Raw genomic sequence first — 14,829 nt, 5'->3', positions numbered from 1 at the left:
TCAAACTGGTTGCCCACACATGAACGTGTTGACAGTGTCAGTTGTCACAGCTTATCAGAATATGCGGTCAACTCAGTTAACACTGCTCGCCTAAAATCTTATCTATCACACGGGCCTACAGTAAGCCACATGGCACGAGTTATGCCTGGATACTGGTCGTATTAAAAGCATATCTGGGATTCCCCCGCAGTTGGATTTCCCACCCGCGCGTCATTGTAACATCCGAGGTCCGTTCCGGGATAGCCACACACAAGGCTCAACTTAGTATTTATGCATTTATGCACTTGATTGGCCCTGCCGTCTCTACTAAGTGGCATTGGATGAACTGCCATCCATTCAGCGGTGAAGTAGTGACGACCCACTATGACAGCTGGAGCTCCCTGCCGTGTGGGGACGGCCCTATAACGTGGGTTAGTTATATATCCACCAGGATGTCCCAGTGGTGAAATCTATCGTGCGCTGCTTTTCCTGACTCTACCTGGTACTTTGACACGATGATCTTCGAACCGGCGTCGCGGGTGCCCTTGCCCACTACCGATGTTATCTCTTATATTTTTTCCGATCCTCCGTATGACCATGATCAACCGGTAGTTACCTCCTCGTCGTTAGAAATTGAGTATGTTCTAACTGGGGCAGATCTACATCGATGCGAGCGACTCCTCGCGGTCGATTTCCTACAATCAGGCTAAGGTTATCGTCCGAAAGCTGATTGCCGGCTTGCGCGCATGGGGCGTACAAAAAGGCGACTGTGTAGCCATCCATTCCTTCAATGATGTGTGTTTGATCCAGCCTGTACAGACCACCTCAATAATTCTAATGCGAAGTCTGTTGCATAGATCTACTATTCTATGTTGGTCCTGGCGATCAACGGCGCCGGCGGTGTTTACACCGGCACCAATCCCTCCTATACACCCATGGAGCTTGGACACCACATCCGAGCATCGCATGCTAAGTTCATCATCTCTGAGCCGGAGATCATCGCCCCGATCCAGGCGGCTATGAAGGAGACGGGTATCCCGGAGTCGAATTTGCTGGTCTTCGATGTCCAGGGTCAGACTGTTCCGGCCGGACTGAAGTCATGGAAAGGACTCTTTTCTGCTGGAGAGGAGGATTGGGTACGGTTTGATGATCTGAAGACCTGTGAAGAGACTGCCGCCGCCAGGTTGTTCAGCAGTGGAACTACGGGTCTGCCCAAGGCAACGACGCTCACGCATCGAAACTTCATTGCCCAGCATGAATTGGTGTTTGAGATCGAGAAGCGACCGTACCAGGTATTTCCCGATCAGTAGACTCCATAATGGAGCAAAAATGATGAATACGAGTCTTACTGACCACTATAGATCCGCCGACTCATGGCCCTACCCATGTTCCACGCCGCCGCCGCTCCTTCCACCCACTGGAGTCCTCTCAAGGGTGGTCACGTCGTACACGTCATGCGTCGCTTTGACCTGGTGAGTTTCATCACAAATGTCGAAAAGTATCAAATCACAGATCTTGCGGTAGTACCGCCCATCGCGGTGGCGCTTGTCATGAGTCCGCAGGTACAGGAGCGGCCATATCTGAAAAGTGTCCGTGTAGCTTCGTGCGGCGCTGCTCCGTTGAGCAAGGAAGTCCAAGAGAAGCTGCGTGTCATGCTGGCGGATGGTGCACCCTGCACACAGGTCTGGGGCATGACGGAGACATGTTGCATTGCGACGAGATTCGGGGCCTACGAACAGGATGATACGGGTAGTGTGGGGAGATTGATACCTAATGTAGAGGCTAAGTGTGTTTATACCCTTTTGTCAATGTTAGATGTTAGTGACTGACTGGAATCAGGCTGGTAGATGATGACGGAAACAATATCTCGGCGTATGGGGTTCGAGGCGAGATTTGTGTCCGAGGACCTACCGTTACACCGGGATACTTTGAAAATGCCGCTGCGAATGCTTCCTCCTTTGATCAGGATGGCTGGTACCACACCGGTGATATCGCATACTGCGACAAGGATACGCAGAAGTGGTACATCGTGGACCGCAAGAAAGAGTTGATCAAGGTTCGCGGGTTCCAGGTCGCTCCGCCTGAGCTGGAAGCTGTTCTGCTCTCGCATCCGCTCATCGTCGATGCGGCGGTCATTGGCTTGTCCGGTGTGCTTCCCGATAGTGAGCTTCCGAGGGCTTATGTGACTCGACGTCCTGGAACGGGTGACAAGCTTACAGAGAAGGAGGTGCAAGATTATCTTGGTCAGAGATTGGCGAAGTATAAGGCGCTGACCGGGGGTGTGAGATTTATGGATGCGATTCCGAAGAACGCCAGTGGAAAGATACTGAAAAGGGTCTTGAGGGAGGAGGCCCAGAAGGAGGTTAAGGCGGGCTTCCGGCCGAAGTTGTAATATTATTCTCCAAGATGCTCGTATGTCGCTAAAATACACTCTAGAAGTCGTTTTACATCTATGCTTGGTCATAGTAGCATCTACAACACCACATCCAGCCCATGCTATGGATATCCCACTCCCTGACATCCATGACACTTAGACCACATTCTGACTTGCCAAGTGGGATACTAACATATACCCAAGCTCCAACAGTAAAGACGTAAAGACAACCACTTACCCTCCACAAGACCTTCACCAACTAATACTAGTAGATTCCCTCCGCAGTCCACACCAAAACATGTATAATCACCTCCCACTACTTCTCTCCATCAACACTAACCATCCTCCCCTCCCTCTCATCCCACCTCCAAACTCCCCCATCCCCAACATTATACCGATAATAATTCTCCGTCCCCCCAGGAACCAAAGCCCTCCTAAACGTAACATTAATCCTCCCCCCACCCTCCCCCGCTCTCTTCGGAATACTATGTAACCAATTCCCCTGCGTCTCCCCCCTCATAACAACCATATCCCCACTCGCCAGCGGAAACTTCAACGGCTTCCCCGCCTCCACCCCCGGTTTATGTTTCAGGAGAAAGTCCCTCTTGGCTCCCAGAGACAAAGATGCGATGCTGGGATTCGGACCGAGGAATCGTTCGTCGTCGGAGTGGTAGCTTATGCTGTCTGTGTTTGTGGCGTAGTAGTTTATTAGGATGAAGTTGTAGTAGTCTGGAGGGGTGTTTGTGGTGGTTTGGATTGTTTGGAGGAGGTGCGTGAGGCAGGGGGGGATTGGTCGGGGTGTATGTTTGTATTTTGTTCTTGGTGGGATGGGAGTGTTGGTTTTGGCGTCGTGGAGGGTTTTTTCTTGGTCTGTTGTGAAGATTGAGGTGGCGTCTACGCCGAAGACGGTTGTGAAGCGCGGAGTGGTTATCTTTGTGGGTGTTTTTCCGCGGTGGATTGTATACTGGACTTTGTAGAAGGGGAGAGAGTTGCGGAGGAAGTGGAAGAGGGCATTGGCTGTTTGGGGTGGGAGGAGAGGTTGGAAGTAGAGGAGGTCCAGGTGGGGATGGTTGGTTATGGGTTTTGGGGCTTTGAGGGTGGTGGAGATGGTGGTCAGGGATTTGGATAGGTCTGGGGGGAGATTGGGGATTGGGAATGGGTAGGTTTGGTGGTTTGTTGGTGGTGGTTGTTGTTCTTCTTGGTTTTGTTCATGTTGTTGTTGTATATAGAGAGGGTCTGAGGGCTGGGATGGGTCAGGTGAGGAGGTTCCCACTTTGGGTTTCTTAGGAATGGGTTGGAAGAAGGATTGAATTCGTTTGGACATGGTTGCTTGTATTAGTTTCTTGTATTAATTTTGTCAAAAGGGACATGTATAGGATTTATATGAAGATGTAGGAATAGAGCATGATGTCATATGTGATCTCATTTATTCAATCTTAGGGCTTAGTGGTTCCTTGGTTCCTGATCAGCCTTATGGATATCATCAGATCGATCGGAATGCGGAATGTTACTCGTCAATCGGGAACACTTTAATTCACCCTATTTTATAGTTTATCTCGCCAGGGACTTTTAACTGTGCACGGTATGTGGTATGTAGGTCTTACTAAATCAATCTTTCGTATTACCTGAGTACCTCCAATGGGATACACTTTATTTTAACTTGGTGCAGAGCATTGATATCATCAAATGAGAGGAGCAGTCAACAATTCCAGGATATACGCTGATTAGGTCTGGAATATGCGATCTCCTCTGAGGAAGTTATCAGAGCGAATTTCCTTTTGGACAAGAGATATGGCAAAATTAAGTGCATTGATGGTGTCAGTATGAAGGTAACTGAACAACCATTTTGCAGAACAACCACTCATTACGGATCAAGCAACTTGGCCTGAGCCACCATGTTTTGCATGAAGCCATGGCCCATAAAACGCCAAAGCATGATTTCGAACTTTCAATGATCACAATTAACTCGCGGAAGAGCAAAATGCATCTAACTCCTTTCGAAAAATATCAAGAAACAATGAATTCTTCACCCTTCTCCATCCCCCCAGTCAAGATCCTATCGCTATTAGACTCATCATGGCTCAACCGAAACACACCATATTTCTCATCATGCCAATCTCTCGCACTGATCACCCGACCCTTACTATCCTTATACTGCACTACATCCTCCGCTCTCAGGAAATACGCAATACTATACCGATGCTCCTCCTGCCGACCAGACACATTCGGCGGCGCAACCCGATGAACGCATGACTTGAGTACATTGCCAGAGAGAAACCGCAACGAGTCCCCGACATTAACAACAGCATGGTCTTGCATCGGGGCGACAAAATTCCACTCCGATGTTTCAGGCGATAGCACCTGCAGGCCCCATTGCTCACTAAAGAGAAGTGTGAGGGTTCCGATGTCGGTGTGTTTATTGTGGCCGACCTTGTTATCTTGCGTTTCTTGCTTTGGGTATCGGAAGAGGGTCAGCGTACTTCGTGATTTTCCTCCTGGACGATGTTTGTCTTCGAAGCGTGAACCGGGGATCAGATTGAAGAGATCGGAAAGTCGGGCGAGAATTGTCGTGGTGATCGTATCGCAGGCTCGGAGGAAGCGGTCAAACAGCTCGAGATTGTCTTTGGCGGCTTGGGGGAGGGATGGTGCCTTTCCGTACATTTCGGAGCGGGCAATCTGCATTATATTAGCCTTCTGTATAAGGCTTCTTTCGGTGTGAATGCTCACCTTCAAGGTCTCGTAGAAGTCCAGTGTACCATGAATGGCCCCTGCCGAAGTTCCGCAAGGCTCATAGCTGCTTCTGTTAATTCAAGAATTAGATTGCCCATGGCCCAGCTTACCCGTAGGTATCACTGTGACGGTCATCTTCCATCTTTGTCATCAGATCCTGACTGAAGTATGTCTCCATGATGCGAAGAACCTGTTGCCAGTCATCTAGGATTGTCCCACTATTCTTGAGATTCAGGTAGAAGAATCCATGAGTTTTGCAAGCATCCAGAAGTCGCTGGGTTTCTTCAGTATCTTTCGCTTCGAGGCATGCATAGTCAATCATAGGCAGGGGGGCAACAAACAAGCCATTGTGGATTTCAGGGAAGCTTTGAACCGAAGACATAATGCAATTGTACTATACCTCTAGTTGATAGAAAAGGTGTATTGTTAGGATATCATTAGCACGTAGAAACCCCACCAGGAGGATGCATTTCTCTATTTGTGTGCTGGTATCGTAGTTCCGAGGTGACTCGATGTGACATCGACTGTTGCATCAGAGTCATAAGATCACTAATTGTAAGAGCCTCTTGCCGTGAAAACAAGTAGTAAGGTGCCTCGAGCCTTCGCCTTGTTCCACGGTGGCTCATAGAGTCACCGTACCCTGCCATAGAGATTTCTCGACCGTTATTGCTACCAACAGCGAGTCTTGGCGTATGGATTGGTGTCACTTTGATCTCCCGGTTGTCATGATCGGGGTGACAATGATTGTTTGCCATCGCACAAACTCCAACGTAGTGCTTACGTAGCTTGTGCATGTCATACCATCTCGAGGTCTGCCTTTCACTGTCTCTCTGAGGGAATAACATTGTACGAATCCCTAAACCAGTCTGGATGGAGGTTAGCCAGGCTGTGATTCAGAAAGAACTAGGCTCCACACAATCCAACATGTTGCTCTAAGAACAGCTTATTGTATCATTGCAGGCGTGGTAAAGTGACAGGGCCCGTGCGCACGTCAGTCTCAACAGTTTCAATAAGGGAAACTAAATATCACCGCTCTTCATGGTCTGGCCCAGCGGCAAACGCCGTTCGCAAGTTGACAATCCTCGAGCTGGCGTTTGGCCGTGATGCACCACTTGACAACACTAATTAGTCCAACCACATCCCAAACACTACTGCCAGCACTCGAGACCCAAACCGCCCAAGCGCCAGGGTCCAAGCAAACGCTATCTCAACTCAGTAGTAGTTCCTTTTTCGACCCTGTATAACCCCACCAGATCATGTACTAGCACGGAGTATTCGTTAGCTCCGTATGTACTGTGTACTATGTAGACTAGCATTTGTCAAAGCGCTCAGTCTCATAAGTGATACTAGCATGAACTAGTATATTCTTGCTCTAGGAGGAGATCGACAATACATAGTCGGCGATCAGGTCAAGCATCTGACTTATCGAAAGGATCATTAATCATTAATCAGGCCTCGTATTCGGAATGCGTCGACGATCAGACTAGGAGATTTATAAGGGCAGATCTTAATAGTATGAAGAAACCCAGTAATTAATTGAATCAATTAAGAATATGCAATATTCCCAATGCCAAGCTGATCAGCTTTCTAGGGCCGAATTTCAACCTACACAATCCCTGCCATAGTTAACCTTCATCGTGGATTCTAGATGAACTCTGTCCAGCATATCTCCTCGGGCAGCCACTATCTGCACTATTGTTAACTAGTCACACTTCACAGATTGAGTTTTTCCCTTGATTGTCTGATACTCATAGTATTAAATAAATTGAATACATTGAATAATATTAATAATTGTAACGAGAATCCAGAACACTCCCAAAACAAATACGAGGCGACCAGACCCACCGACCCAGGCCCGAAGAAAGACCGCCAGGGACACGATGCAAGCGCCGTAACAAATGACACCACCCACTAGTTTAGTTAGGGCTGTTGAAATCCGGATCTGTCGTTCATATGATTCCATGCGTAACAGAAGTAAATACCCAAGACTACTGTATGCGTAAGAATCATCACATAATGGCCGTGGTGGCAACCCCAACAGGCGACAACCACAATCGAATCTCAGATTAGGTCTTACTCGGAGGTCCTCCTGTCTCCGTTCTAGACCTTACTCAAAGGTCCTCCGCGGACACCCCCCGGGGGCCCAGAAAGAAATCCCAACTGTCAATGACATCAAGACAAATGCAAAATGTCGAAAGTCGTACGTACGTGGATCAGGCGGAATGAACCGCGGAGTTCCGAAGAACAAGTTCTCCGTTTCCACGTCGTCTCGCCAACAAAAAAGTGGAGACCCGAACTGAACATGCCGTCTTTCTCACGAAGAGGCCGGATATTGCTTGTATATTAAAGTACGGAATAAATTGCGAATTAATACCTTTAATTTTAATAATGATAATAAAAGTTTTCTCGAATGATTGCCACATGGCGTGCAATCAATTGCGTCGCATGCCGAATAAGCTCCACCGCTGATGATCTTCGTCGCTAGATCATCCTTCGTCCTGCATAGTCGACTGGTTTTGGGGGCCATTGGGGGTCATATGTGTTTGTTTTTTGAGATCGAGAGGTCTGTTCGCGTGGCGATCTTATGGAGCGATTCTTCTTTTTTCTTTCTTTTTCTTGGGGGATTTTATTCTGGTGCATTTGGGGGCTGGATTATGCAGATTTGTTCTGAAGATTCGGTGTCCTTCGGCTCGGCAATCCTGTTCATGAAGATCTTTTGCCTCCATCCCGAGGGGCAAAAAGTGATATATCATAATCGTATCTCTATTTGTACTGAGGGGATGTGTTTATAAACATTAGACACATCCAAAATGACATCACGAGGCCTCTGGAAGCCCAATCGAAGGTATCAAGCTTTGGACCTGTAAGAAATCCTGTAAAAAGCTCCACAAAAGAAAAGAAAATGGAAAAGAAAATGGGGAAAGTAAGTCGAATATGCGTACAAAATGCCCCACCAAGGATATCTATTATAGAACGAAAGAAAAAAAAAATAAATAAAGAAAAAGAAGGGAGCCGCGCTAAAACCGCATATGATGGTCGTCGGAATGGCTCGAGGACGCTTCTCCAGACAACACCTCCACTGTTTGCGATACGTCAACGGTCTTATGGATTCCGCCATCACCGGTGGCGTTCATGTCTACTGCTCCTGCGTACGAAATCAGATGGCTCTGGTCGGTGCCAAACTCGGGCTCGGTTCTGGAAGTCTTCGATCCGATGGTGGAGAATCCCTTGGCGTTGGCGCCTTTCATTTTGCTGAGGTGCATCGACGACTCGTCCCGGTAGTACTTGTTCGAGCCGTAGCTGTAGCCGGCTTTGCGGATTTTGTTGATCAAGATATTCATCGTCGGGAGACAGGCGCAGATGAGGCCGACTCCTCCTTCCGCGTTACTAGTAGAATGTTAATTTCGCTCGGATGGAATACTAAAATTGTGGAGACGTACCCTGAAAGAATCACACACATAAACATTACTGTCGCATTGGGCGAACTGCCGTCTTTCAAAACCAGGATCAGTCGGTATACACTGAAGGCCGTGGCGAGTCCTCCCGCGGACAACATGCCGATGACTCGGAGCTTCTTGCTCCGCGACATTTGTAGCGACCAGGTCAGCGGCAACGGCAGGACCAGGATCATAATATCGGTAACGACGCTAATAACCGAGTCGGCAATCAAGGCAGCTCGTTGATCGAGACAGTTGGCCGGTTCGCCCGTCCAGTATGCCGGGACAGGGTCGCACATGCGGATTTTGACAATTTCAGCGATGATGTAGTAGATGGTCAGGCATCCGAGGAGAACATAGATGAACATGATGCGGCCCCGGTATGGCGAGAAGATCCGAATCAAGATGGACAGCAAGGCATATTTCACGAAAAGACTCATGGGGCAGTAGAAGACTGTCGCGACGTAGCAGAACTAAGTAGTCGAGTCAAGGTCAGCATGGCCCAACGTCGTTCCATGATTGCGGCGTGGAATACCTTTCGAAAAGCAACCTGCATGTCCCCCGGGACTTCTAGATAATTTACACCACCGCCGTATCGGCCCACTGATGCTATCGTTAGTTTTGTGAATCATGGCATACCGATGGAAGATGCCGACTTACCGACAATGGCAATACCGCAGTATGCCATGAACAAAATCTGGGAACGGTTAATGGATGCCTTCTCCGTATGACATTTGGGTACTTGCCCATGCTAGAAAGCAGAATACTAGATTCAAGTCAAGTCAGTAACCGTGGGGTTTCACGAATTGCAAATCGCACATACCATCTTCGACGACAACGAACTGCTTATACCAAAAGCGGATGCCAAACCGCGTCGCCACGAAGATGGTGACGATCGGAATGCACAAACATTGTGTAACGAGATTAATCGTATTCAGGGAAGACCCAGGAAGCGTTTCTGTCATTGTCGATGCCAACAATGGAGCATTATGGAGGCTCAAATGGAGAGGAAAGAAGAACAGAAGTGATTCAATGTGGGCGAGTCCACAATATATCGATGGCCCTTAACCAAGAGCAAGAGGAGCGACTCCATCGATCGTTCTCCTGCATGAAATGTCCCGCTCTGATAGGCCACGCTGGGGGGAGGCGTCCAAGCGTTCGTACGGAGTAACAAATATTCGGGAAATGCTTGTGAACCTCCGGAATACTAACTGTTAAGGTGTGGTTGAAGACCCGCCACCGTGCTGCATTGGAAAAATCTACCTAGTCTCGGCAGGAGGCGAAATGGGGATGTACAACCAGATCGATCTTGATAGGTGCATCAACTTCCCCGGAAGACACCGGCAGACGACCTTCGAAGGGAAAATGATAGACGCCGAACCACGGTTGTTTCACTGAACTCCATCGAATACTACGTTGACTGTCGGCGGAAGGGCAAGACTGTTGTGTCAATTAGGCAAAACCATGGGGCCGGTGGGGCGCCTATTTCCCACTAATACTGCAGCGACAGCAAGACCAGCAGTCTGGTACGGGTTGAATTCCATTTTCCCCCTTTTACCTCCTTGGGGTTTAGCAGACTGGGTATAGTCGATTTCGATTTCGTTAGAATAGGTGATGGTAGTATTAGACTAAGTGGTCCTCGCAAGCATACAAGAAATTTCAGATGGCGCACACGCCACTACTCCACGAGTTCAACTAGGTAATTCGTGCATTGGCTTGCCTATCCGGTGGATGAGTTATTTTAACTAGTACCACATCGCTATATCCAGCGCTATTAGAAATGTTGTCTGCTACTATCGTGAAACTATGCAAGATAGGGATGCAAAGAACAGCGAGAGAAAAACGCAGGGATCAGCGAGAATGACACCACGACCGTTGGTAAGACCCAAGATCCAAACAGAATAAGGGATAAGCTGCCATTGGTGCTGTCGGCTGTTCAGTGGAAATGAAGCTGGCAAATGTGGTTCAGTGGCTAACCCTAACCGACCAACACTAAGGGAATTTTCTGGTCTCACTTTAACTTTGTCTCGGGTGGAGCACACGCGACATGCCAGTCAAGGTTTTTCCTCCCCTACTTCGAAGTTAGTACTCTTTCTCTGCCTTCTCTCTCGGCCTATGACAAATGCCGTGCTGTTTTGATTACGCCCGGATATTGTGCCGCCCAAAGTATTTGGTGTATAACTCTTAATGATCCCTCGGTTGTTGTTGTTGTTCCACCGTCAACATGGCATTAAAAAACTTGGCTGGCGCGACACCAGGGTCACTAGAGCCCTCCTCTAAACATCACCGTGACCAGCCCAGTTGACGTGATTGGGCCTCAGAGAGCCTTGGTCGACATACTAGCCTATGATAGTACAGTGCTGCCTCGGAAGTCTCTTCGTCTTCGAAGGTTCAACCCGTGGGCCCATAGTGTCATCGCCTCTCATTGGAGTCCCAAACAATGTCCGGGTCCATCTGTCAACCCATTTTGGTCATAAGCCGTTAGAGAGCAAGAAAAGGAGACTCGATCGACATTGCAAACGAAGGGGCGGAGAGGTTTCTTATCAGTCGCCAAATAAAATCCCTAGAAATAAGTATCCAGTCGTAGCTCAAATTTGGGTCGTTCCATTGTCATCGTCTTCTGTCTTCCACTTTTGCTTTTATCTTCCTTCCCCTTTTGACAGGGATCTCTGCTATATCTCCTTCCTATTACTGTCAAACTTTGTGACGTCTCTTTTGCTTGTTTCTTTTTTTAAATCCTTCGTGCCCCACCATGACCATCCGCAAGTTGGAAGGCGAAGGCTCCAAGCTCTTCCAGCCGCTGGACATCAGCAATGGCAAAATCAAGCTTAGCCATCGTGTAGTTCATGCGCCAATGACCCGCAATCGAGGCGTCCCAGTGAACGCCACCAGTACCCCTGAGAATCCCAATCGGACATGGTATCCGGGGGATCTCATGGTTGAGTACTATCGGCAGCGGGCGACCCCCGGCGGGCTGATCATTTCGGAAGGTATTCCGCCTTCACTCGAGGTATGCCCTAGTAGACGCTATGCACCTGCCTCCCACCGCCGATAGGTAGTGATAGTGGAAGTAACACATTCGCTGCCTTTCTAGAGTAATGGAATGCCCGGGGTTCCTGGTCTGTTCACCGAAGAGCAGATCGCTGGCTGGAAACGAGTGGTTGATGCAGTCCATGAGCAAGGGGGTTACATCTTCGCTCAACTGTGGCATGCAGGCCGTGCCACCATCCCCCAAATGACTGGATCCCCAGCCGTCTCCGCCTCGGCTACGGTCTGGGACTCGCCGACGGAGTGTTACTCTCATCCCCCCGTGGGATCGACAGAGCCTGTCCGCTATGCGGACCACCCGCCGATCGAATTAACCGTCCCACACATCAAACAGACCATCCAGGACTATTGTCAAGCCGCCGAATCAGCTATGAAGATTGGGTTCGATGGCGTCGAACTTCACGGTGGAAATGGATACCTTCCTGAGCAATTTTTGAGCTCCAACATTAACAAGCGCACGGATGAGTACGGTGGGTCGCCGGAAAAGCGATGCAAATTCGTCCTCGAATTGATGGACGAGTTGGCAAAGACGGTGGGCGAGGAGAACTTGGCCATTCGTCTCTCACCATTCGGATTGTTCAACCAAGCGCGCGGGGAGCAGCGTGTGGAAACCTGGACCTTCCTGTGCCAGACATTGAAGCAGGCCCACCCCAAGCTGTCGTATGTCAGCTTCATTGAACCTGTGAGTGTCATCCTCTGTCGCTAGACGACTAGTACTAAGAGATGTAGCGCTACGAACAAATCTTCAGCTACGAAGAGAAAGATGACTTCCTGCGCAGCTGGGGTCTCCTTGATGTGGACCTCACCAGCTTCCGCAAGATCTTCGGCGACACCCCCTTCTTCTCGGGCGGCGGGTGGAACCAAACCAACTCCTGGGGAGTCTTGGAAGAGGAGCGCTATGATGCCCTGCTGTATGGCCGGTACTTCACCAGTAACCCGGATCTGGTGCAGCGGTTAAAGAAGGGTATCCCCTTCAAGCCGTACGAGCGTAGCCGGTTCTACGGGCCGTTTGAGGATAATGCCGTGTGCTATGTCGACTATCCTCCTGCGGAAGCTCAGTAATCTTTGGTTTATGATTGAATGACCTGTTGTTCTCGAGCAGTGGGGACGCAGAGTTAGGTCTGTATACCCTGTTGACTTGGTGATACCCTGCATTGTTTGTGCTTCTTGCTGCAAGCGGATGTATATACGCGTTCAATTGTATAAACATTAATGGAACAGTGAATAAGGATGGTATAGGGCTGTGCTTGGTCGAGACCTGCGTAGATCTCCCCAGCAACTTCATCAGTGCGCAAGGTAAGCTTGACTAATGACAATGCAAATGCCCTAAAAATAATCCATGATCAACACACGTGATGCTGCCATGGGTTCTTTGTTCTTTCGTAAACAGTCTTGGAGCTCCTTGCACACCTTTGTGAAGCCTTGCTTATTTAAACCCCCATCATACCTCTGTCCTGGACAGATTTCTAATCAACTCAATACAATCATTTTGATCCTTTTTGAGCCTCTCATAACAAGCTCATTCCTCACTCTTTCATACCCTCCAGAATGCAGTGAGGTTCATGTCACATGCACCCACATGGTGGGTCAGGCTCATGAGTCTTAAAAATGAGACCTGGACTCATGCAACCTTAAGCAAGACTATGCATGCCCTAACCATTTAGAAATCGAATCAGACTCCAACCAGAATGGAGTGCCCCACGAGCATTTGAATGTATACATCCTCTATATACATGTGACACGAACTCAATGTCAAGGGGAACGATCCCCCGACCATGGTGTCACACATCTATAGAACACCATCATGAAAGCTCTAAGCTTCGTGAATGGTTATATGGATTTGGGTCGTTCCAACATGCACTAGAATGACCACTCTGGGAAACAGCAGTTAGGATAGAGATGCAGCCGTTCGGTTTGCATCTCATTCTCACTGGATGGGTTACCAAGGACAGATCCCCACAGCGCATCCCTTCCAATGCATAGGGTCTTAGACACTATTGCTACGCCCATGCACGTTTATGACAAAACTTTGCGAACTCGACGAAGGGAGATATCGCCAAGTGTGATAGTCTAACTTACGTTCAACTTCCCGAAATTGCGTCTTCTTCGTGGTGGATGTTTGGTCGCATGTGACGACTAGACTGGCCGAGTACTCCGTCACGTACTCAGGCACTACTCTCGACCTCCGAGCGATCAAAGCCCTGTGGACTACACATATAGAGCATCCAAACTAGAAGCGAGTCAGACGACACCTATCGCTATCCCACGCGATGAGACTCTGTTAGGAAGCTGTATATATACAATGCTTCCTGATGGCCTACGGTCAAGCACTTCAAGCTATCACATCGATTCTATAGATTGACGGGAATGACGAAGGTCATCAGTGCGGATAAGCTGAGGATGGTGATACTGCCATGAGCAACAACTCTGAGCCGCCAGGCGCCACTGCCAGTGGTCCTGCCATCACCGATGATAACGATGCCCGCAATGATAAACTCAGACTGCGTTGTCGCATGCTGGAAATGGAAGGTTTGCAGGATGATAATTCCCTGGGGCCTCAGGCCGGTCTATTGTTCAACAGGCTGATCTGCACGGGTATGTCGGCGCCAATGCTGCGGATACACCAGTCCAAGACGTTGCAAAGTCTATCGCCCTCGTCGATGCGCCCAAACTAGGGGCTGTGACCCCAGAGGTGAAGGAGGCTTTGGTTGGCCACTTGAACAAAGAACACCGTCTCGACGTTTGGGCCTTTGAAGATAGTCCTCTTGACCTCCAGATGCTCTCTAGAGCCGACAAGGCCATTGTCGTTGTGAGAGAGGAAGCCACTCGAAGCCAGCCAAGATGCCTAGGGAATGTTTAACACTTTATACAAGCCGAATTCATCGCTGATATGACCGCCTCCAATGACGGTAACCCTGTTGTGACGGACCTTCAATATTTCACTCACAGAGTACCGGAAGGGTATGGCACAGAACTTTCTCGAAAAACTGTCTTTCCCCTTTCATTAAGGAACTCATATTCTTCATCTCTCTACAAGCTCGAATGGTCCCCCGATGGATATATATAACCAGTGCTATACGGGGTTATGGATTCAAGTTACTTCCTTCTGAGACATATTTTGGGATATCCGACAAGAGACTCGGACTACGGCAAGAGGAGGCTTTCTCGAAATTTGGATTGCTTCACAATCACGTATTGAATCCAGGGCAACAGTCGATATTCAGAGATAGCATCTATTTAGTGAAACCATCATATCGACGT

At 48.8% G+C, this 14,829-nt stretch overlaps 4 protein-coding genes across 4 annotated transcripts; 2 read left to right on the top strand and 2 right to left on the bottom strand.

Annotated features, from left to right (window-relative positions):
- Positions 1–278: 278 nt before the first annotated feature.
- Positions 279–2,371, top strand: AO090001000200 (acyl--CoA ligase; the record flags this gene model as incomplete). The annotated part of the gene is made up of 5 exons (XM_023234424.1): positions 279–410; positions 637–774; positions 837–1,271; positions 1,341–1,765; positions 1,819–2,371. The coding sequence occupies 5 exons, from the start codon at positions 279–281 to the stop codon at positions 2,369–2,371; spliced, it is 1,683 nt and encodes a 560-aa protein (XP_023089551.1).
- Positions 2,372–2,669: 298 nt separating this feature from the next.
- AO090001000199 (alpha-ketoglutarate-dependent dioxygenase AlkB family protein) lies at positions 2,670–3,677 on the bottom strand (the record flags this gene model as incomplete). The annotated part of the gene is made up of 1 exon (XM_001818695.1): positions 2,670–3,677. The coding sequence occupies one exon, from the start codon at positions 3,675–3,677 to the stop codon at positions 2,670–2,672; it is 1,008 nt and encodes a 335-aa protein (XP_001818747.1).
- Positions 3,678–8,100: 4,423 nt separating this feature from the next.
- On the bottom strand, positions 8,101–8,960 carry AO090001000197 (uncharacterized protein; the record flags this gene model as incomplete). Its single annotated transcript, XM_001818694.3, has 2 exons — positions 8,101–8,470; positions 8,524–8,960. 2 exons carry the CDS (start codon positions 8,958–8,960, stop codon positions 8,101–8,103), a joined length of 807 nt encoding a protein of 268 aa, XP_001818746.3.
- Positions 8,961–10,567: 1,607 nt separating this feature from the next.
- Positions 10,568–12,630, top strand: AO090001000196 (alkene reductase; the record flags this gene model as incomplete). The annotated part of the gene is made up of 4 exons (XM_023234422.1): positions 10,568–10,601; positions 11,301–11,530; positions 11,615–12,250; positions 12,298–12,630. 4 exons carry the CDS (start codon positions 10,568–10,570, stop codon positions 12,628–12,630), a joined length of 1,233 nt encoding a protein of 410 aa, XP_023089550.1.
- Between the last annotated feature and the right edge of the window lie 2,199 nt (positions 12,631–14,829).

The sequence above is a fragment of the Aspergillus oryzae genome, chromosome 2, assembly GCF_000184455.2.
Source record: "Aspergillus oryzae RIB40 DNA, chromosome 2".
In the NCBI taxonomy this organism is placed as follows: Eukaryota; Fungi; Ascomycota; class Eurotiomycetes; order Eurotiales; family Aspergillaceae; genus Aspergillus; species Aspergillus oryzae.
The sequence above is the reverse complement of the archived record's forward strand: the minus strand, read 5'-3'. Positions and strand labels throughout refer to the sequence as shown.